This window comes from Babylonia areolata, chromosome 20 (genome assembly GCF_041734735.1).
Source record: "Babylonia areolata isolate BAREFJ2019XMU chromosome 20, ASM4173473v1, whole genome shotgun sequence".
Taxonomy (NCBI): Eukaryota; Metazoa; Mollusca; class Gastropoda; order Neogastropoda; family Buccinidae; genus Babylonia; species Babylonia areolata.
Window position 1 is genome coordinate 48,614,179 of NC_134895.1, and position 24,580 is coordinate 48,638,758.

At 41.8% G+C, this 24,580-nt stretch overlaps 2 protein-coding genes across 2 annotated transcripts; both read right to left on the reverse strand.

Moving 5' to 3' along the window:
* Nucleotides 1-4,694: 4,694 nt before the first annotated feature.
* Nucleotides 4,695-9,548, reverse strand: LOC143294634 (uncharacterized). Its single transcript, XM_076606011.1, has 2 exons — nucleotides 9,358-9,548; nucleotides 4,695-7,392 (listed from the first exon to the last, which is right to left on the reverse strand). The coding sequence occupies exons 1-2, from the start codon at nucleotides 9,546-9,548 to the stop codon at nucleotides 6,105-6,107; spliced, it is 1,479 nt and encodes a 492-aa protein (XP_076462126.1). The 3' UTR covers nucleotides 4,695-6,104.
* Nucleotides 9,549-17,071: 7,523 nt separating this feature from the next.
* Nucleotides 17,072-24,108, reverse strand: LOC143295191 (uncharacterized). Its single transcript, XM_076606764.1, has 5 exons — nucleotides 23,874-24,108; nucleotides 20,921-20,948; nucleotides 19,131-19,328; nucleotides 18,584-18,702; nucleotides 17,072-17,332 (listed from the first exon to the last, which is right to left on the reverse strand). Exons 1-5 carry the CDS (start codon nucleotides 24,060-24,062, stop codon nucleotides 17,213-17,215), a joined length of 654 nt encoding a protein of 217 aa, XP_076462879.1. The 5' UTR covers nucleotides 24,063-24,108; the 3' UTR covers nucleotides 17,072-17,212.
* Nucleotides 24,109-24,580: the final 472 nt, after the last annotated feature.

A 24,580-nucleotide genomic window follows, 5' to 3' on the forward strand; every position in this document is an offset into this window, starting at 1 on the left:
TGTATTTGTATTTCTTTTTATCACAACAGATTTCTCTGTGTGAAATTCGGGCTGCTCTCCCCAGGGAGAGCGCGTCGCTACACTGCAGCGCCACCCATTTTAAAAAAATATTTTCCTGCATGCAGTTTTATTTGTTTTTCCTATCGATGTGGATTTTTCTACAGAATTTTGCCAGGAACAACCCTTTTGTTGCTGTGGGTTCTTTTACGTGCGCTAAGTGCATGCTGCACATGGGACCTCGGTTTATCGTCTCATCCGAATGACTAGCGTCCAGACCTCCACTCAAGGTCTAGTGGAGGAGGAGAAAATATCGGCGGCTGAACCGTCATTCGAACCAGCGCGCTCAGATTCTCTCGCTTCCTAGGCGGACGCGTTACCTCTAGGCCATCACTCCACTGATGCTATCAGTGACCAGCTTTGTTAAAGGGGACTGCTCCTCCTTTCTGAGGAATCATTTGAGTTGGGAGGTCTCACCACAAACAGCTTTTGGTCTTTGACAGCCGCTTGTATGCCTTTAGTTCTCAGAGCAAAACCTCAGATAAATAGCTTATGTCTTGCGTCTTTTTGTCGTGGATTCTTCTTCTTCTTCTTCGTTCGTGGGCTGCAACTCCCACGTTCACTCGTATGTAACCGAGTGGGCTTTTACGTGTATGACCGTTTTTACCCCGCCATGTAGTCAGCCATACTCCGTTTTCGGGGGTGTGCATGCTGGGTATGTTCTTGTTTCCATAACCCACCGAACACTGACATAGATTACAGAATCTTTAACCTGCGTATTTGATCTGCTTGCGTACACACACGAAGGGGGTTCAGGCACAAGCAGGTCTGCACATATGTTGACCTGGGAGATTGGAACAATCTCCACCCTTTACCTACCAGGCGCCATTACCGAGATTCAAACCCAGGATCCTCAGATTGTAAGTCCAACACTCGGCTACTGCGCCCGTCTGTCGTGGATAAATTCTCCAGTGTCCCCTTGTGTGTTGGGCCCCTGCTAAAGAATTATAGCCTGAAACGTTTTCTGCGGCAGCGAACAGTTCCGAAGAAGTGAATTATTTATTTATTTATTTATGAAAACCCTGCAGTTCATTGTTTACCACAAAAACTGGTAAAATACGCTAATCTCCTGCATCAATGCCTGTCACCATTGTTAACATGTGGTGTATGTAGCAGATACAGGGGGAAAAAAACACGAAACAACAGAATTTGTTTTAGAAGAACAAAAAAAGCCATAAGAAATACTGACACAAAACACAGCTGCAAACCAAGAACAAAAAATTAAAATACAAAGGCATCCAGCAGTCATGACCTGGATGCGACCCGGCCCCCTTAGAGTGTAAGGAGTTAAGGGCTGAAACACTTGACTGAGGGGGGGGGGGGGGGGGGGGGGGGCTTCTTCTCTGAAGACCTTGTACTGTCCAGCTCTCCCTGGAGTTTGTTATCACCAAAAGAAAAGAAGGAAATCGTGAGTCAGTACTCCTGGGTTGGAGATCGCACGAAATCATGTCCAGTCGACTTGGACGTGAACACTGTTCTCCATAATTGAGACAATCAATGACAATAACAACACAGTCTACTTTATGGGAGAAACATCAAGACCAAGAGATCCTGTAAATTCACAAAAAAAGGATGTAGCATGAATAATGTTATACCACACATGTATAAAAAATCTTTTTAAAATTTTTAAAAAAAAGTTTTCTTTTTAGCATTTTAATATTTGATGTGATCGGTTATATCCCATATGCTGCTTAGAATATTGTGCTGCTTAAAATAAAGTAGACAGATATCATTAGCATGTTGTTTATTCACCTTTTTGTGTGAAAATGTTTCAAAAGACTAAACTTGCAACACACACACACACAGAAAAGACAAAAGGTAAAAGCACACAAATGACAAACATTCTGTTGAAATGGCACTGATCTTTATTATATTTTTTCAGGTCTTTCTTTTTTTTCTTTTTGAGAAGACAAACTACCAAAATAAATCATCTGCATAAACACCTCACTGAGGAAAAATACATGGAAAATCTCTTCGTAATATTTCACACATATGCACCAATACACATACACAACATATATATAAACATACAACAAACACACACACACATGCATACACAACACACATGCGCATACACACACACACACACACAACACATTCATAATACACATACACAGATTTATGGTTTCACATACAACATACACAACAACAAATGAAGTCAGTTTTCAGCACCACAACCGTATGCAACATATATTTCATTTGTACATCAATTTTGTGCATCAGGAATTCGACCATATTTATCATCACTGTCAGATCACTGCTGATTCTGCTTTTTAACAGAACACACTATTATGCATCCATGGGCATGTTCAAAAGGTGCACAACAGCAGGGCAAGCAAACACTATCACTTAATAAACAAGAAAAAAAAAAATCATATAAATAAATGAATGAATTGATAGATATAATAAAACAAAAAAGAAGAGGAAAAAAAGGGAGACAAACAGTTCTAAAGGTATATCATCGTTTCCCCAAGTGCTTTCCTCTACATTTTCAACAAATTATCTGTGACATCAATGGCTACAGCTGCACCTATAGCTGAAGTCTTTCACTCACATCACATACTCACATATTATGCATCAGAGCTGGTTGTATGAGTAATCTCTGCAGTACCAAGTTTGTTTGACATTAAACATTTTCTGGTCTTTGCCAACCCCATAGACCTGGGAAAATTCCTAATGCTAAGCAAATTTAGCACTGGTAAGTCTGCTTAAGCCAGCCAGCCCATGCCCTGTGCATTATTTGTGAAAGTCCAGGGAAAAGCCCAGCATAATTGCTGATCTGAAAGTACTTGGTCGAGAGGATCAATATTGAAACGATAAAACTTTCCGTTTGGGCCCAATGGATTTCTAGCAATGGAATTCATATTTGACAGAGTTGATGTGGGAAGCATGTTTCGAGAGAGTGGCGTTTCAGCCCAATGGATTTCTAGCAATGGAATTCATATTTGACAGAGTTGATGTGGGAAGCATGTTTTGAGAGAGTGGCAATAGCCAACATCCTCTCTCAATGTCATCCCCCAAACCCCATTTCCTCCCCCTTTCTATTTTTAATGAAGCTATGTGTGGATCTACAACAACAGAAACAATGTTTTTTTCTGTCCAGCAAAATCAGAAAACTGTTTAACCCATTCAACCCTGGGGAATTCACAGCCTCAGCAGCCTTCCATGCCACACTGACGCGTGGAAAAAAATGCAGAAAATATACTGTTTTTCCTCCAGATCATGTGTAGACACATCCAGAAATACTGTAGAAGAAGTAAGTTCCCTTTTCCTAATGGTTTATGAATAATTATGAAGAAAAACGTGAAAATTGTTTTAATGAGATGACTACTGATGCCAGAGCAATGCTCGGGCAGCAGGGCTGAATGAGTTAAAAGCTGTGTGTGGATCCACAACAACAGTGACAATGTTTTCTTTTCTGTCCAGCATAACAAGAAAACTGTCTCGGCTTTGATAACGTCTTTTGCAAGTAAAATAAGACTAAAGCACTTACACACACACACACACACACATGAGAACCATCACCATGGTCTACTGTATGTCCATTTCACCTGTGGTAGCTTAGTCATGCTGCTGCACTGCCATGATATGCTGTTATCCACACTGGCCAGAGGGAAGGTGGCACAGTGGTTAAGACCCTTCCTGTGCCAATACAGTGTCTGTGAGGGTTGGGGTTCAATGTCTGTGAGGGTTGGGGTTCAATGTCTGTGAGGGTTGGGGTTGAATGTGTGTCTTCATGTTTTACATTTATTTGCTTATTTATCATCATTGTTGTCTTATTTATTTATTTATTATTATTATTTTATTATTAGTATTATTATTATTACTACTATCTTTTTTATATTATAATTATTATTTATTTATTTATGTAAGCTTATCGATTATTTATTCACCTTTCTTTTTTTTTTTCCCCCCAAGGCCTGACTAAGCGCGTTGGGTTACGCTGCTGGTCAGGCATCTGCTTGGCAGATGTGGTGTAGCGTATATGGATTTGTCCGAACGCAGTGACGCCTCCTTGAGCTACTGACACTGAAACTGAAACTGGGGTTCAATTTCCAGTCTTGTCCCTTTTTTTTTTTGGTAGGTTTGACTGGAAAACCAAAACTGAGCGTCTCGTCATTCAGACGAGATGTCAAACTGAGATCCTGTGTGCAGCACGCACACGGTGCACTGAAAAAGAACCCGTGGAAAACATCAGGGTTGTCCGCTGGCAAAATTCTGCAGAAGAAATCCAGTCTGATAGGTACACAAATATATATATATGCATGCACTATAGGCTTGATTAGCACATTGGGTAAAGCTGCTGTAAGGCATTTGCATAGCAGATGTGTAGCATCTCTCTCTCTCTCTATATATATATATGTATATATACATGTGTGTGTGTGTGGATTTGTCTGAATGCAGTCTCCTTGAGAAAGTGAAACTGAAACCACCCTTGCCAACAATGTAATTATCATGACTGAATTTTCCATTCATTTTCCTTTCAGAAAACAAATATGCTTTAACAAGCAATTCTGCCTTTTTCTTTCTTTCTTTTCTTTGGGGGAGGGGCGGTGGAGGGGGGTCAGGAGGTGGGGGGGGGGAGAAAGGTTGTGGGGGTGGGGGAGGGGGGTATCGGGGAGGGGGGGGGGTAGGTGTACAGGTACTATTTGTTGGAAAAGAGTTCTGACTGTCAAAGAATCAATGTTTAATTCTGAGAGCTCACTGTAAAACTCATGATTTTATATTCTAGACACATTCTACACACAGATCAAAACATTTCATAGTTCTTGATAATTATCTACTCTGTAATAGACCCTGACACAGTAAAGTGGTCTGAGCTGGCATGTGACTGAGATATTTTGATATGTGTCCAGTAAAAACAAAACGCAAGGCGCAAGTCAAATGGCACGCTCCAATGAACACATGACGAACGAAAGCAACACATGTAGATCTAAGTCTGAAGCAAATCAGTCTGCCATGAGCGCGTTACAACACCTTCCACCTGCTGTTGACTCTGAGTCAAAGAGTCCCCTCAGTCAGGTCAGAGTCCCTTTGGTCAGCCCAGACCAAGAAGTGGAAGTGAACACATCCACTGTAGGGAAACGACTTCACACAGCAGAAAAATGAAGACACAATAACAGATGAACAAAACAGAAGTTGGGGAGAAAAAAAAAAGAAAAGAAAAAAAGATCCAGACTGGCTCTTCTCAAGGCACAAAATGAAGTACTGTAGCCATTTTTTTTTCTGGAAAGGTATCTTTGATCGGAGAGGCAGGTGTTGATTGGTCCGTCAGTCTACTACACCTCTTCTGACCCGCCAATCATAAATTTGCCAAAAAAAAAAAAAAAAAAAAAAAAAGTGACTTGTCCAGACTGATCACGTGCAAAAATGTGTTTGGTGATTTAAGGAAGCAGGACAGTAACAATGAAGACTGGACCAGTCTGAAAGATTGAAAGATTATAAACTGATCGTAAAACAGTAAAATGTCAATCGATGTATCGTGCTTAAGTTAAAACAGCTCCTTTTCCAGCACATGTTTGACAAACACTCGTTTCTGATAGTGAGCAAAAAACATCATTTGAATTGTTATGTATGTATTAGTAACCACCCTCTCCCGTCTCTTATCCCCCCCTCCACCACCCCCATTCTTTACAGTTTTGTTGTTGAACAACAGGAATCACACAGGTGAGCCATAAAGGCTTTGCCTCTTGTTTTAAACAGTTTTGTCCAGCTTCTGTTGGACTTCAGTAGTTGTTGTTTTTTTTCTGAAGCAATTCCTTTTCTTTCACAATGCCTCTCCACATTCACAACTTGGTTTTACCCCCTGAAAACAGAGTGTGGTTGTGGCCTCTATGGCAGCATAAAAACAGTCATGTAAGAAAAGACTCCCTGATTTGAGCTGGCTCTAAGGCCTCTGAAACGAAGCTGACAACTGACGACAGTTGCAGGATCAGGCGATACAGGAGATTTTTCTCCCCTTTGTGTTTGACAGAGGGGACATAACCCCCCTCTGCTCCTATATTTTCTATATTTGGATTCTTCTGCCCGAAGACCAAATATTTGAGTCAGACTGAGGTTTCCCGACGTCTACCGATGGTTTCGTACGCGTTTTCTTTCTGCTCTTGGCTGCCACTTTCCACACTGGTAACGGTTACTGGTTCCCGAGAGCTCTCTGTGAGTGAGGTTTCACATCTACGTCCTGTCATGGACGTACAGCCATCTGAGGACTTGACTGCTGCACCGCTGCTTGTCCCTGAGAACCGTACAGGTTCGTATCTAGGCCCCGTCACCCCTTCTTCTCTTGCCTCCTTCACTGTCTCTTGCTTGTCTGTACGTTTACTACAGTCAGCATCTGTGCTGTGGTCTGATTCATCAATAGATTCGTAGTTGTGCTCCTTCTCCAGGGTTGGACTGGCTGTTGGTTTGGATGTCACTTGTTCCGGCAACACTTCCTTCTTTTTGTATTTGTTCTTCAGCTCCTTCACCACAACTGGACTGGCTGCTGGTTTGGAAACCGCATGTTTCTGCATTTCCAAAGTTTCGTACTTGTTCTTCAGCTCTTTCACTTTTGATGCACCAGCTGTTGGTTTGGCAACCACATGTTTCTGCAACATTTCCTGAGTTTCGTTCTTGTTCTTCAACTCTTTCACTTTTGATGCACCAGCTGTTGGTTTGGCAACTGCATGTTTCTGCAACATTTCCTGTGTTTCGTTCTTGTTTTTCAAGTCTTTCTCCACAGGTAAACCAGACACTGGTTCGGAAACCACCTGTTTCGGCAGCACTTCCATAGTTTCATACTCGTCATTCTCTTCCTTCCCTGCACTGGAACTGGCTGTCGGTTTGGACACCACACCCTGTCCCGGCATCCCCATAGTTAAATACTTGCTCATCTCTGCATTCTCCTTGTTGACTGCTGCTGCGTCGTTGAACGGAACGTTACCGTAAACCAGAACTTCAGGTCTGCACACGTCTTTCTCCGGGCCCTCAGCAGACACTGCAGACACCTGCTCTTCTTCCTCGCTTCTCTCGGGGAAGTCCACAGACTCGTACACACTGTCCACCATGGCGTCCTGAATGGCCGCCGCGTTTGCGTACTCCCCCTCCTTCACCGTCGCGCTCTCCTTCTCCGACTCCGACATGCTCCGGAGCAGCAGTTCCTGGCAGCCGACGGGAAAGGTCAGGGTCACGTCAAGGTTCTGGAAGTAGTGCTTCAGGTTGACGTGGCGATGTCGCAGCACCAGCTGGTCCACGGACTCGAACACGGCCAGCGCGGCGTTGAACCCGTAGCCCCGCCCACTGGGCCGCACGACGTAGCAGTGCTGGACCATTCGGGGCTCGCTCTCCCCTGAGATCCTGTGTGTGTGTGGTGAGAAGCATGTAGTTGATGACATTAGTCAGGATTGCAAGATAAAAAAATTAACAAAAAAACTTTGTCCTCACACACACATACACATGTATATATCTTAAAAACTTAGATTGAAAACAACAACAACAAATAAACAAACAACACAACAACAAAACCCCTACAGAAACCAACCTAAACACAAAGATATAATAACTTCTAGCAACAACTGTATTAATTGTCAGCACCCTCTTAGCAACAGTTACGTGTTTTTGGTTTCTGACTGCATGAGTCACAACACTAGACATACACAAAAATATGACACTATATTCACACAACGACACAACATGCAAGCATACACTGACATGACACAGCACTTACACAATGGACATCACAAAAGGCAGGTGGCACTGGTCTGACTCGAAGACACAAAAATGTGTTAACACGCACACTGAGCACAACACAGCACTAACCCACTGACACGACACAGCACTTACACAATGGACAGCACAAAAGGCTGGTGGTGCTGGTCTGATATGAAGACACAATAATGTGTTAACACGCACAATGAGCACAACACGTGCAGCAGTTACATGACACAGCACTTAATTACTCATTGAGAGGACACAGCACCCACACAATGAACAGCACAAAAGGCCAGTGGCGCTGGTCTGACACGAAGAAACAACAATGTGTTAACTCGCACACTGAGCACAACAACAGCACATACACATCGACACAACACAATGCAATGAGACTGCGCTAAACACACTGACACTCTGCTCGCACAATGACAACGTGCTCACGCACGATGACAACGCATTCACACAACAACAAGGCACTGCACTGACACGAAGAAACAACAATGTGTTAACACGCACGCTGAGCACAACACAGCACTGACACAGTGACATGACACTGCTTTCACACAGTGAAATGAGACTGCACTTAAAACCGGATACGACACTTTGCTCACACAATGCCGATGCATTTACACAATGACAAGGCACTTCACTTACACAATGGCAAGGCACTGCACTGACTTGACACAACGATGTGTTAACACGTACAGTGCGCACAACAACACAGCACTTGATTACACACTGACACGCCACTACATTCACACAACTACATGACACTGCAATAACACAACGACACGACATGAAGCACGCGCTGACACAAAGACACAATTACAATGTGTTAACGCACTGAGCACAACAACACAGCACTTAGTTACACATTGACACTACACAGCACTCACACAATAGACAGCACGGAAGGCTGGTGGCGCCGGCCTGACACAAAGACACAACAATGTGATAAGCACAACACGTAAAGCACTTACACACTGACACGACACAGCACTTAAACACTGACACGACACAGCACTTAAACACTGACATGACACAGCATTTACACACTGACATGACACACTGAAATGACAAAGCACTTACACGCAATACAACATTTACACACGGAAATACAACACAGCACTTACACACTGAAACATGACACAGCACTTACACACTGAAACATAACACATAACTTGCACACTGAAACATGACACAGCACTCACACACTGAAATACGAAACAGCACCTACACACTGAAATACGACACAGCACCTACAAACTGAAACACGACACAGCACTTACAACCTGAAACACGACACAATCCTTACATACTGAAACATGACATTACACTTACACACTGAAACACGGCACAGCACTTTCACACTGAAACACTACACAACACTTACACACTGAAATACTACACACCTTTTACACACTGAAACACGACACAGCACTTTAACACATAACCATGACACACCATTTACACACTGACACAACACTGCACTGACACACTGACAAGATGAAATAGCTGTGTTAAAACACTGAGCACAACATGCACTACACAACACGTACACACTGAAACATGACACAGCACCTGCACGCCGAGACACGACACAGCACTCACACGATGGACAGCACAAAGGGCAGGTGGCGCTGCTCTTTGCGGCGCAGCAGGAAGGCCCCGTGAGGCAGTCCCTCCAGAAGGGACACGGCATCCTCACGAGAGCAGTCCCGCTGCCAGGTGCTGCGGTCAAACTCCCGGGTGGCCACCCGCGGCTCCAGCACCCGGTCCAGGTACTCCCTCTGGCAGCCCATGGCCACCATCTGCCTGCATGTGTTAGTTTCAGTTTCAGTTTCAGTAGCTCAAGGAAGGTGTCACTGCGTTCGGACAAATCCATATACGCTACATACACCACATCTGCCAAGCTAGATGCCTGACCAGCAGCGTAACCCAACATTTGCTTAGTCAGGCCTTGAGAAAAAAAAAGAAGAAAAAAAAAGGGTGAATAAATAATAGATAAATACATAAAAAAAGGAACTACTACTACTAATAATAATATGTATAAGACGTAAAAACTTGATGAAATCAACTATAAGTGTACATAAATAAATAAATCATTAAAGATAGTGATGATGATGATAATGATATGACTACTACTGTTAATGATAGTGATGATGATGATGATAATAATATCAATAACAATGATAATGATAATAATGACTATAATGATAATGATAGTAAGAACAATAACAACAACAACAACAACACTACTACTACTATTACTAATGATAATGTTAATACTGTTACTAATACAACTCCTTCTACTAAGAATAAGAATATTAACAATTTAAAAAAAAGTCATCATCATCATCAACATGATCATCTTCAAGAAGAAGAAGAAAAAGTAGTAGTAGTAGTAACTAGCAGCAGCAGCAGCAGTAGCAGTAGTAGTAGTAGTAGTAGTAGTAGCAGTATGAATGAATGCTTAAAGACAGCTAAGATAATGTACAAAAGAAAATGCACATAAAATGTACATAATAAAAAGAAAATGTCTGGAAATGTATGACTTTTTGAGAGAGGAAGAGAGACAGAGGGAGAGATAGATAAATAGAGAGAGAGGGGGAGGAGAGACTGAGAGTCAGACTCACACACACACACACACACACACACACACACACACACACACACACAGAAGGAGAAGAGGAAGAAGGAGAAGACGACAAAGAAGAAGAAGGAGAAGCGGAAGAAGGAGAAGACGACAAAGAAGAAGACAAAGAAGAAGAAGCAGAAGCCAAAGCTGAAAAAGAAGGCAACCAAGAAAAAGAAGATGACAATGACAAAGAAGAAACAGAACAAAAAGATAAAGAAGATGAAGGAGACGACGATGAACAAGAAGAAGAAGAAGAAATAGACGACAACGAAGAAGACGACAACGAAGAAGAAGAAGAAGATGAAGACGACAATAAAGAAGAAGATGAAGGAGACGACGACGAACAAGAAGAAGAAGAAGCAGGAGACGACAACGAAGAAGAAGAAGAAGAAGAAGAAGAAGACGACAATGAAGAAGACGACGAAGGAGACGACAACGAAGAAGAAGAAGACGAAAATGAAGAAGACAAAGGAGACGACAACGAAGAAAAAGAAGACGACAATGAAGAAGAAGAAGAAGGAGACGACAACGAAGAAGGAGACGACAACGAAGAAGAAGAAGGAGATGACAACGAAGAAGGAGACGACAACGAAGAAGAAGAAGGAGACGACAACGAAGAAGAAGAAGGAGACGACAACGAAGAAGGAGACGACAACGAAGAAGAAGAAGGAGACGACAACGAAGAAGAAGAAGGAGACGACAACGAAGAAGAAGACGACAACGAAGAAGAAGAAGACGACAATGAAGAAGAAGAAGGAGATGACAATGAAGAAGAAGACGACAACGAAAAAGAAGAAGACGACAATGAAGAAGAAGAAGACAACAATGAAGAAGGAGACGACAATGAAGAAGAAGAAGGAGACGACAACGAAGAAGGAGACGACAACGAAGAAGAAGAAGGAGATGACAATGAAGAAGAAGAAGAAGGAAATGACAACGAAGAAGGAGACGACAACGAAGAAGAAGAAGGAGATGACAATGAAGAAGAAGAAGAAGGAAATGAAGAAGGAGACGACAATGAAGAAGAAGAAGCAGGAGACGACAACGAAGAAGAAGGAGACGACAACGAAGAAGAAGGAGACGACAATGAAGAAGAAGAAGACAACAATGAAGAAGGAGACGACAATGAAGAAGGAGATGACAATGAAGAAGAAGAAGAAGGAGACGACAATGAAGAAGAAGAAGAAGGAGACGACAATGAAGAAGAAGAAGAAGGAGATGACAACGAAGAAGGAGACGACAACGAAGAAGAAGAAGAAGAAGGAGATGACAATGAAGAAGAAGAAGAAGGAGACGACAATGAAGAAGAAGAAGAAGAAGACGACAATGAAGAAGAAGAAGAAGGAGATGACAATGAAGAAGAAGAAGAAGAAGACGACAATGAAGAAGAAGAAGAAGAAGACGACAATGAAGAAGAAGAAGGAGATGACAACGAAGAAGAAGAAGACGACAATGAAGAAGACAAAGGAGACGACAATGAAGAAGAAGAAGACGACAATGAAGAAGAAGACGACAATGAAGAAGAAGACGACAATGAAGAAGACGACGACAATGAAGAAGAAGACGACAATGAAGAAGAAGAAGACGACAATGAAGAAGACGACGACAATGAAGAAGAAGACGACAATGAAGAAGAAGACGACAATGAAGAAGAAGAAGACGACAATGAAGAAGACGACGACAATGAAGAAGAAGAAGAAGACGACAATGAAGAAGAAGAAGACGACAATGAAGAAGAAGACGACAATGAAGAAGAAGACGACAATGAAGAAGACGACGACAATGAAGAAGAAGACGACAATGAAGAAGAAGAAGACGACAATGAAGAAGACGACGACAATGAAGAAGAAGACGACAATGAAGAAGAAGACGACAATGAAGAAGAAGAAGAAGACGACAACGAAGAAGAAGAAGAAGAAGACGACAATGAAGAAGAAGACGACAATGAAGAAGAAGAAGAAGAAGACGACAACGAAGAAGAAGAAGACAACAAAGAAGAAGAAGAAGAAGACGACAACGAAGAAGAAGAAGACGACAATGATGAAGACGATGACAATGAAGAAGAAGAAGACGACAATGAAGAAGAAGAAGACGACAATGAAGAAGACGACGACAATGAAGAAGAAGAAGACGACGACAATGAAGAAGAAGAAGACGACGACAATGAAGAAGAAGACAACAATGAAGAAGACGACGACAATGAAGAAGAAGACAACAATGAAGAAGACGACGACAATGAAGAAGACGACGACAATGAAGAAGAAGAAGAAGAAGACGACAATGAAGAAGACGAAGTCTTATCAGGACTTTAAGTATTAAAAAGAAAAGTAAACATTTTTTTGTACAATCGCTGGGATGGTTTTGCAATGGTTGTGTTTTGTTCTATGCTATTTTTGGTTTGTCCTTAACACTATGTATGGAAGATACGTGTATGGGCTGGCAGGTTCAATCCGCTGTTCTTTCCGATGTCTGGCTGTGTACATGTTCTGCATGCAGCAATGAGAGTGTGACCTTAGCATTTGTTTCTTTAACGTTATTATTTCGTTTTTGAATCGTCCAATATTTCTGAGCTGAAATTGTACTTTAAATGCCATGCTAATGGTAGGGCAAGCAGTTTTCAAATGATATTTATTTTATAATTCATAACCATTAAAAATGGAATTTTTACACAGCTTGTGGCAGAGCCTGGATGATGAACACCCTCCATGCATCATATTTTTGTTTGCCTCTGCGTGTTTTGAAATGCTGTCAGAGAAAGGAGAGAGAAAGGAGAAAGGTGGCAGAATGGTTAAGACGCTCAGCTGCCAACACAGAGAGTCCGTGAAGGTGTGGGTTCGAATCCCGCTCTCGCCCTTACTCCTAGGTTTGACTGGAAAATCAAACTGAGCGTCTAGTCTTTCGGATGAGACGATAAACCGAGGTCCCGTGTGCAGCACGCACTTGGCGCACTGAAAAAGAACCCATGGCAACGAGAGTGTTGTCCTCTGGCGAAATTACGTAAAATGAAATCCACTTTCATAGGTACACAAATATGTAAGCATGCACTCAAGGTCTGACTAAGCGCGTTGGGTTATGCTGCTGGTCAGGCATCTGCTCAACAGATGTGGTGTAGCGTGTATGGATTTGTCCGAACGCAGTGACGCCTCCTTGAGAAAGTGAAACTGAAACTGAAACTGTCAGAATACCACTCTTTTTGTTTTTCGGAGCAAAATGAGAGCAGTACTTTGGCCAAAAGTGGCTTGCCTTCCTGTGTTGTGTGGGTAAAATAAAAAGACAAAAAAGACCCATGTGCTGACATGGGTCCTTTTCAGCAAAACAAAACACGGTATAGTTGGTGTCTTTTGCTTTTTTGCAGACCTTCTTTATAAGAAGTCTTTTTCTAAATATATGGTTTTGGAATAATTCCAGACACTGTCCTTGTGTCCCTGAAGGACATGAGATTGTTATTTCAGACATGTTGGTCTTGGAACAAAAGAGTTACATGTTATGTTAGATGTCTGTGCCCCCTGTTTTTTTGTTTTGTTTTTTTCATCCCACGATACACAGCGAGGATCATGTCCTGCTCACCTTGCATTCTCCAAGGGTATTCCTAATGTGTTCACTGCAGCAACGTTGAGAGGGTTAAACTGATCACGGGGTGCTTACTGGTTTTGCTTGCATTTGCACATACGTGATGTGTGATATGTGTATATGTGGTCTTCACATGGGGATGTAAATACAATCAATGTGTTGTCTCATGTCACTCTGTGAAAAGACATGAAATCGATGAACAACAACAAAAACAGTTATTACATCATCGAATATCACTTTCTGTGAAAAGGCATATAATCGATGAACAGCAACAATCAATGTCCACTTGAAGAAGTAACTGATATATCTGCTGATGTCTTTTGTGCACATTTCTACATGCGGATATATTGAATACATCATTTTGAATTGTTCATGAATGAATTTATGAATATACATGCATATCTATCTATCTGTCTATTGATCTATCTGTATAGATAAATAGATAGATAGATAAAGATGGATGGATGGATGGATGGATAGGACATGTACTGAAAAAACAACAACAACAGCATTGAGTGACTGTCTTCATGTGCTGAAACACAAATGGAGATGACAAGTACTTATATGTATGCTTTTGATGAAAGTTTGGGTGAATTGTGTGTGTATTCATGAAGGAGGGAGTGCAGAACTTTGCTATGGTGTTATGTCTGCCCACTGTGTGGGTGGTAAAAGAGAAAGTACACATTCTATTCAAATGTCTCAGGGGGTGAAACAGTAGTGTGTGTGTGTGTGTGTGTGTGTGTGTTATGCATGCTTGCATATCAGAATATTTGAGTTTGTGAATGACATGCAAGTGGATTCAAAACCCAGAGAAATCAAACGTTTTGGTTTGAAGATAATTTTATGGGGTCTTTTCCAGTAAACAGTTAATATTTTGTCAGTTCATGAAGTTTCAACCTCTTGAGCAAAAAATGCTTATTTGAAGGCTTTGGATACATTATGCCTCTGCCAAAATTGTTTTGAAACATTTTCAAAGCAAAGTTGTTGTTTTTTTTATAGTTTAATCATACCCTTCCCCTTCCTAGAAAAATGGTTTTCTATTGTTTAAAAAAATATCCCTTTGTTTGAAGTAGGTTCAGGATCAGGAGCCCGAATGGCTATCATCATATGGACATGAATTAAGAATCTGATTTTCCTTTCCTTGAATGAAGAGACTGATCTGTCCAACTGTGCACACTGATGCAAGTTTCAGGGCAAGAAATTCCAAGTTTGGTGTTTTGTTTCTTTCAGGATTGTGTGTGTGTGTGTGTGTGTGTGTGTGTGTGTGTGTGTGTGTGTGTGTTTTAAATGCATTTCATTATTCCAGTTTCTGGAACAGCAATACACCGATCACATGTTTATGTTTGTGACGAATTTCACTTCAGTTTTGTTTTGTGCCGAGTCCACAGGGACAGATTCTGATCAGTCTTTTTCTTCTTCTTCGTTTATACAGATTCAACACATTTTCGTTTTTGGTGACAAAAATTGTATTCATTCCATGGCCAGAGATTTCATATCAGCAGGATGACTGTTGTACATGTTGACTAATGTATGTATCATAATGCAACAATGATTAAGACTGCTCATTGGCCGACGTCTGAAGCAGTGTGTTATTATTTTTATTTTTTTTATTTATTTTTTTTTTTGCTGCCCCATCATCTGCACCGTTTCAGTGGCATTACTTCCACGCCGCTCATTTAAATTCCCCCATAGACGGCCACACCCGGGTTCGTCCATCACAGTTCCAGCGTCGGCAGTCCACAGGGAACCATCGATGTTAGGTCGCCAGGAGGCCACACACCAGAAGTCTGAATAAACACCAGAGGAGACGCTGCACTGCTGCTGAGTCACTTCGGTGGTGTACAGTGGTGCCTGTTCTGATTTAACGTACGTAGGACACCGCCTAGTAAGCCCCCTACTAACGACAATAATGGCCTAGGGGACCATTAACCTTAACCTTTACATGAAAGTCGTGGTGAAAAAACAAGTGCAGATAAAAAATCAAACAGCCCTTCTAGATGTCATTTAAAAAAAGTGACTTTGTGCAAAGAATAGAAAGGTAAATGCAATAATGGCTTAGTCGCGGAGCCAGACAGAGTGAGCGTCCCTCTGTGTGTTAATGTTATTATCAACATTGTGTACATCCCTGGGACCATGATGTCTGTGATATTTTATCTAACTGCAAGGAAAAATAACAAAAGACAAAGATAAATAAAAAACAAAGGCCCAGAAAATATTCATTATAAACATGCTCACGCTTGCCAAAAATTAATTCTAAAAAAAAAAAAAAGGAAAGAAAGAAGTGGTCAATATTGTTTTCATCACAGCGGAAATATGAAAAAAAAGTGAAATAAAACGTGAAATTTGCAGTTTGTGTTTGTGACAATATCTTGTGTGTGTTTGTTATCGTTGTGGAGGAAAGGGGAATTGTGGTCAGTTCGTTACACTTTTGGTCCAAGAAAGGAGAGAGAGAGAGAGAGAGAAGCAGCTCTGCTTGAATCTAGATTGAAATACATACTGTTTTGCCATTCTTTGAAATGAGCCTTCTCTCTTACTGTTGATTCTGTTTTCAATCATTTTTCATTATCTATTTTTGCCCACAGTTGGACTTCATAGTGGAAACTAATCAATAATGGGAAGTTTCACAAGAATTTTGATCATCTTCGCAGTTATTGTTCTGGACATCATTTTATCACATTTCTCTGCACACACACACACGCACACACACAAAACCACTCAAATGACAAAACATTCTGTAAAAAAAAAAAAAAAAAAAAAAAAAAAATATATATATATATATATATATATAATAAAACAAAGTTGAAAAACACCTATTTTGTTAAACAAAAAAATAAAATCTGAATTTTCGCTGCCACCTGGTACCTTGGTCACAGACAACACTAAGATGACGTAATGCTTTTTTTTATTATTATTTTTTTTTTTACATCTTTCTGACCTTACATGACGTCTTCTGCTACGTAATGTTCTAAATGTTCCTTAAGTTGTCTATGTACACATCACTCTTTTTCACTCACACTCTCTCTCTGTGTATCCCAGTGATCGTATGTGATATATATATATGTGTGTGTGTGTGTGTGTGTGTGTGTGTGACCGGGAGAACCAGTAAAAACAGTCACATAGTCTGCACATCGCTTTATTGACAATTGTTCTACATGACACGTTTCAAAAAGCATGACAATCAAACTGTAGCAGACATTTTTGTTTTTTTAAACAGAAGTTTCAGATCTTTCTGGAGAACAAGTGAGGAAGTGACGTCACTCAGAGTTTGACAATTCGCGTGGTAGTCTTCAAACTCCTTCCGGGTCCTCCCACCTGCTCCATCCCCATTCTGACCACGTTCTGCATGGCGTTCTCCTCAAACTTGTTGAAGATGAAGATCTGCAACGTACAGCAAGTTACAGGGTGTTTTTTTTTTTTTTTTTTTTTTACACAATGAACATTCATGTCCACACATTTTGTAATAGGCCCATGGGCATGATTTTGACAGTCTATAATACATGTCAGTTCACTGCTATGAATAATGTCCCCATCTTCTTTCGTGACCATCCAAATCTGTCCTGTCTCGACTGTCTGACTGCTTGTCTGGTTATTACGACGAAAGTGTGAACGCCGTAATGGCAAGTGTCCAATGATTTAGATCCGGTAATCCTGCAGTTTAGAATACTAAACTCAGGGGCCGTTAAAATGAAAAAGTAGAAGGTGTTTTAGACTGACTTCGATGCGCTGAGTCGAATGCAACCCTCAGCTAAGCTCTAAGACCACTCCTTTTGCCACGAAACTGGATCAAATGCACGGTAAGTAGTACTCCTTCCCGACCTGCACGCCATTTTGACTGAAATTGATGACGTAAACACCACGTCACCAGCAATCAAAATGGCTCGCCGATAGTTGCTCGGGAAGTGACCGACTGAGTTTACTATTTATTATGTCTCTGTTTCATTGACAAGGAGTGGCCGTAGAGCTTAGCTGAGGGTTGCATTCGACTCAGCGCATCAAGGTCAGTCTAAAACAACCTCTATTTTTTCATTTGAACGGCCCCCTGAGTTTAGTATTCTAAACTGCAGGATTACCTTTAGATCCATATTTCTCCACACAAAGAAACACGACGGGTATACTAACTTTATGTCAAACTCCGTCTTCTTAATGTAAAAGATTCTCCAACAGTTTTGCTTCGTACTCTCTGCCTCTCTTGCACACACACACACACAGCAGTTTTCAAGACACGCTAAACACGTCACGAACACTTTTAAGTCATGATTCCAGCAAACACGTCACGAACACTTTTACGTCATGATTCCAGCAAACACGTCACGAACATCAGGACTGGCATACCTTTCTGCAGTACTCTTTGTCATATGTTATGGCCGCCTCACCACCCAATCCCATCCAGGATAGCATCCTCTCTCTTTTCTACTTCAGTACCAATACATTAATTTTAACAGAGGCTGCATGTGTGCGTGTGTGTGTGTGTCTGTGTGTGTGTGCGCGCGCGTGTGTGTGTTCATAACCCTTCTGGAACTGCGTTAAAAACTAGAATTAAACAAGACTGTTATTTTCTTTCAAATGAGAGCCCTTCTACTCCCAAGAAAACAGACGTTTCTCATCGAGGCATCTAAGTAGATCTCTCACCCTGGGGGGATAGGCAGCAAGGGCAGCGTACGACACGGGTTTGACCAAGGCGTGTGTCTCTGTATACTTCCTTGCCCAGTCAGCCATCTCTCGCTCATACTGCGTCAGGCACTGGGTCTCTGGAACCATGGAGCAGTTTGAAATATTATGTACCCCCCGTAAATGGAGTATGGCATGTCTGCCTACATGGCGGGGTAAAAGCGGTCATACACGTAAAAGCCCACTCGTGTACATGTGCGAGTGAACATGGGAGTTGCAGCCCATGAACAAAGAAGAAGAAGAAACGTACATGTGATAGCCAGACGAACACGATATTTTGTTTAAAAGTACAATTCAAAACATTGCTCAGAATGAAAACTACGTGTATGTTGAAATTCGATCTGAAATACACACTTATGAAAAAAGGGGGGAAAAAAAGAAAAAAAAAAAGGAAGAAAAAAAATGAACATAGTTTTGGCCATACAAGACAGATTGATGGAACGTACGTTTGGTCAGATACCGAGAGACAGAAAGACGGGAAAGATGTAGAAATACAAGAATCGATCACCTGGCTGCAGGAAGGTCCAATCATGGACCAGCAGAACGGTATCGGGCAGCACATCATCAGCATCAGTCTCGTTCCAGGCTGATTGTACACCAAACATGGCCATGAACTCGCTGGTGTGGACCACTGCATGTTGGGTCACCACAGAGCCTGCCGGGAAGTTGAGGTTACGTAGTGCGGCTGTGTCGTTGCTGAGAATCACTGATGACAACAGGAGGTTGAACAGTCAGCATCCTTAATATGGCATGGCATCTCTCTCTCTCTCTCTCTCTCTCTCTCTCTCTCACACACACACACACACACACACACACACACACAGGGATATATATATATCAATATCAACAACAGTAGGCTCTGCATGTCTTTAAAACTTGTATTCTAAAAAAGCAGCAAATTTTCGCTGTAAAAACAGCTTCTTCCCTGTCTTTATCTTGCCTGAAGAAGCTGTTTTTTTACAGCGAAAATTTGCTGCTTTTTACGAATACAAGTTTTAAAGACATGCAGAGCCCACTGTTGTTGATATTTTTATATTTCACCGGTCTCGGTATTTACCTCAGTGCTTTCTGCAAGGAGCGGAGCCCAGGACACGAAGAGTGTTCTCTCTCTCTCTCTCTCTCTCTCTCTCTCTCTCTCTCTCTCTCTCTCTCTCTCTCTCTCTCTTTCTCTGTGCGTGTGTGTGTGTGTGTGTGTGTGTGTGTGTGTGTGTTCCTCCAACATATTACCAACAGTCAGCATTTAAGGCTTATGATGCTTTTGACATTTACAAAAATGAAAACGTTATTCGACATCTTGTATTGTATTTATACAAGTCCTGCAAAAGAAGGTCCGCCTTGTCAAGAGCTATTAAAATATGTGTGCATGCATTATGTGTGGTTGACATGTGTTGTTCGTGCATCATGTTTATTACAAATTACCCCCTTCGACACACACGGGGCCATGGCCATTCCTTGAATAAATCATTTTTTTTTATCGTTGCCATGTCCCTTTCTCCATCCCTCCTTGTTTGAAGACGCTGTTAATGGAGCCCTATCTCCATGTAAAAAACCTGGCAAGCATTCTACGACATGAATGTGTTTATCGTGTGGGGAGATACACAATTCCACAAGAAATTTCTACAATGATTTAAGAGGACGAGTATATTTTGAAAAGTGCGATACAAATACGTCCCTCTGAATGTTGATGAAACTGAAGGCTTTTCATACGGTGATCAATTACACACCATTGGTACGATGATGAAGATGGTGACACCGAAAAGTGCAAAATGTTTTTACTGAGACTTTGGAGCGAGGGTCTCTGACAATGAACATGAAGTTGAACGGAACGTTTATACACAACAGAATACATCTGCAACCGAAAACTTACTGTAGCATATAGACAATATGAATTTATCAGTGTCTTGAGGAAAAATAGATGAGCAATAGATTTCAAAGAATTGGAATGCCGTGCAAATTGTCATTGAAAAAAAAAAAAGAAGAAAAAATCCATATTTCATATTTTCATCCACTTCAGTCTCCCGTTCAGTTAAGACAAGTTGTACCAATGTGCACACTGTAAGCTTGCTGGGCCTCTGTGAAAACAACAGCTAGGACTGAAAATAAATGCCGTCATACATGTAAACATGGAACATGTTTATTAGAAAAGAAGGAGTGGGTGGGATGAACACACACACTCACACACACACACACACACACTCACACACACACACACACACACACACACACTCACACACACACACACACACACACACAGAGTAGCATAACTGTGTTAAAACAACAAGGTTTAAAGATACTTACCAAACATGTATTTGTTCTCTCCAATTACCTGCACACACACACACACACACACACACACACACACACACACACACACACACACACACACACAAAAGAATTAGTCGTTTACCTCACTCATAATTGCCGTGGCCAAATCTATTATTCAAAGGACTATTGAAACATTCATGTAACCGCGGTCATGCAGCTTATATTTAGAAAATACGGAGAGAAAAAAATCAAAAGACAATAAAACTATTACGAACCGACTTTCCAACCCGACTGACTGTCACTATGTAACCATGATATGAAAATTACAAACGATGCTAAGATCCGTCTGAAAATACATATGATATTATGTGAAAGGACGCTTAAAAGCGAAAAGAAAAACGAAGACAGACAAAAAGAAAGAACAGTTTCTACACGATCTGAATTTCCAAATTTATCTCGGCCTTCTCTGGGTCACAGACACACAGGAATGTGTTGGTAAGTGAGCTCTTGTCCTAGATTTCCACATTGACAGGATCCTATTGCAGACAGACAAAGACGCGAAAGAATATGTGAAATGACAGGGAATAAAACAACAGCACTGTGTTTTCTGACTGTGGGCCTGTCTGTCCGTATCTTTACACTGTTTTGCAGTCCACATAAAAAAACAACAACAACAAAAAAACCTGCACACACACACACACACACACACACACACACACACACACACACACATATATAATTATTTCTCCCTATCCATCATACACACACGCACACACACACGCACACACACACAAGAAGATATCTAACCGTTTCTTTTAAAAGTTCAATGGCGTGAAGAACCGATTTAGAATAATACAAAATAGAATCTGAAATAAAGCTTTCGGAAAGGGTATCATAAAATCTAACGCCATTAGAATTGCTATGAGTTCAGCTGTGAAGATGGACTTATTCTTTCCCAGATGAAATGAGTCTTGAAAGTCTGGAATAACGAAAGCAGCACTGGCTCTATTATTTACAACGGGGTCCGTCTGTAAAAATGTTTAGTTGATTGACGGGCGCAATAGCCGAGCGGTTAAAGCGTTGGACTGTCAATCTGAGGGTCCCGGTTTCGAATCACGGTGACGGCGCCTGGTGGGTAAAGGGTGGAGATTTTTCCGATCTCCCAGGTCAACATATGTGCAGACCTGCTAGTGCCTGAACCCCCTTCGTGTGTATATGCAAGCAGAAGATCAAATACGCACGTTAAAGATCCTGTAATCCATGTCAGCGTTCGGTGGGTTATGGAAACAAGAACATACCCAGCATGCACACCCCCGAAAACGGAGTATGGCTGCCTACATGGCGGGGTAGAAACGGTCATACACGTAAAAGCCCACTCGTGTGCATACGAGTGAACGCAGGAGAAGAAGAAGTTTAGATGATTAAGGTATTTCTCTTCAAAATGAATTGGTACATGCGATGTAAGTAAATTTATGTTGTCATCTTTAGTCAGATCAGTATGATCGATATCAAACTGCGCTCATACGGTTAGGTATGAACTCATTTTTGGAATCAACCATTTGATTCACGAACTCTTCCTAAGAGGCTCTTATAAATTATAACCTTTTGCTGGTTTCCTTCCCATTGCGGTTTTTACTGTAATTTCATAGGAGGCAAATCATTTCTCTAATCTGCAGATGGAAAATGAATTGTTCTAAGACCAAGTATTAGTCAGTAATGTTTCTTGCATCTGTGGTGCTCACATAACAGCCTATCATATACTAGCTTGCCATATGATAAAATCTCACATCCCTGAGCTGAAATCATCTTCAGTGTTGATAATCTTCAGAAGTCCATTGCTATGACTTTTTTAAAATCCTTGTTAAATAGTCCAGTTGGTTCACTGTTATAGTTGTTAGTTTTTCATTAGAAAGATGTTATATTGTTATGCTTTTCTTTTTTCTTTTTTTCTTTTTTTTCCCTTTTTTTTAACAAAACTTAAATCATTTTCCGCATGTCACACACACACACACACACACACACACACACACACACACACACACACAGAGACGTACACACACTTTCACTTACTCACATGCGTACACAGTAATTTCTTCCCCGCCCCCCACGCCCTCCCCCCTCCCCCCACACACGAACATACTTCTCCCTATCCCTCATACACACACACACACATGCACACACACACGCACGCGCGCGTACACACACACGCACGCACGTATGAAGATATCTAACCGTTTCTTTTAAAAAGTTCAATAGCACACACTTTCACTTACTCGCATGCGTACACAGTAATTTCTACTCCCCCCCCCCCCCTCCGCCCCTCCAATACCCCCCTCCTTGATTGTTTTCCTACTCTCGTGTAATACCAATTAGTGAAGAAACGTTACACTAAAGAACGAACACGAAGATATCTCTCCCTGTCCCCCCTCACCCCCCCCCCCTCCACACACACACACACACACACACACACGCGCGCACACACACACACACGAATATATCTCTCTCTATCCCTCACACACACACACACACACACACACACACACACACACACACGAATATATCTCTCCCTATCCCTCACACACACACACGCACACACACACACACACGAAGATATCTCTCCTCATCTCTGACATACACACACAACACACAAACACGAAGATATCTCTACCTATCCCTCACACACACACACACACACACACACACACACACACACACACGAATATATCTCTCCCTATCACACACACACACACACACACACACACACACGAAGATATCTCTCCTTATCTCTGACATACACACACAACACACACACACGAAGATATCTCTACCTATCCCTCACACACACACACACACACACACACACACACGAAGATATCTCTCGTTATCTCTGACATACACACAAACACACATGCACACACACACACACACACACACACACACACACACACACACACACACACGCACACACACACACACGAGCCATCACCTTGAAGCTATGACGAGGGTTGAAAGAAGCGACAGCCCCCTGGACGTCCGCAACAGCCGCGTCAGAAATGACGTCAAACAAGTAGAGGTGTTCTTTGAAAGGAGCCAGCTGGAGGTTGTCACTGATTGAATCGGCCTGTGTCGTCATGGCCACAGCCGTCAGCAGCAGCAGGGAAGCCACAGTGTGCATGATGGAACGGGGAGCTCGGAACAGCTGGTGCAGTCTGATGATAGTGATGGAATCGTGAATATTATGGGGTTAATTTCTTGGTATACTTCTTCGCTCGTGGGCTGCAACACCAACGTTCACTCCTATGTGCACAAGAGGGTATTTTCGTGTATGACCGTTTTTACCCCGCCATGCAGGCAGTCTTACTCCGTTTTCGGGGGTGTGCATGCTGGATATGTTCTGGTTTCCATAACCTGCCGAATGCTGACATGGATTACAGGACCCTTAACGTGCGTATTTGATCTTCTATTTGCAAGTATACACACGAAGGAGGTTCAGGCAGAAGCAGGTCTGCACATATGTTGACCTGGGAGATCGGAAAAATCTCCACCCTTTATCCACCAAGCGCCGTTACCGAGATTCGAACCCGGGACCATCAGATTGAAAGTCCAACGCTTTAACCACTCGGCTATTGCGCCCGTCATTTTAGTATCCTAAACTCTGGAACCTGTACAAATGGATTTTTTCCCCCGCGCGTT

Bases quoted from the DNA above. Each gene is read 5' to 3' on its own strand.
- LOC143294634 (XM_076606011.1), bottom strand. From the start codon at position 9,548: ATGGGCTGCCAGAGGGAGTACCTGGACCGGGTGCTGGAGCCGCGGGTG. The intron at 7,393-9,357 runs GTGAGTGCTGTG...ACACACACACAG, and splicing joins CCCTTTGTGCTGTCCATCGT to GATCTCAGGGGAGAGCGAGC.
- LOC143295191 (XM_076606764.1), bottom strand. From the start codon at position 24,062: ATGCACACTGTGGCTTCCCTGCTGCTGCTGACGGCTGTGGCCATGACG. The intron at 20,949-23,873 runs GTGATGGCTCGT...GTGTGTGTGCAG, and splicing joins ACCCTCGTCATAGCTTCAAG to GTAATTGGAGAGAACAAATA. The intron at 19,329-20,920 runs GTAAGTATCTTT...TGTTGTCATCAG, and splicing joins AGAGAACAAATACATGTTTG to TGATTCTCAGCAACGACACA.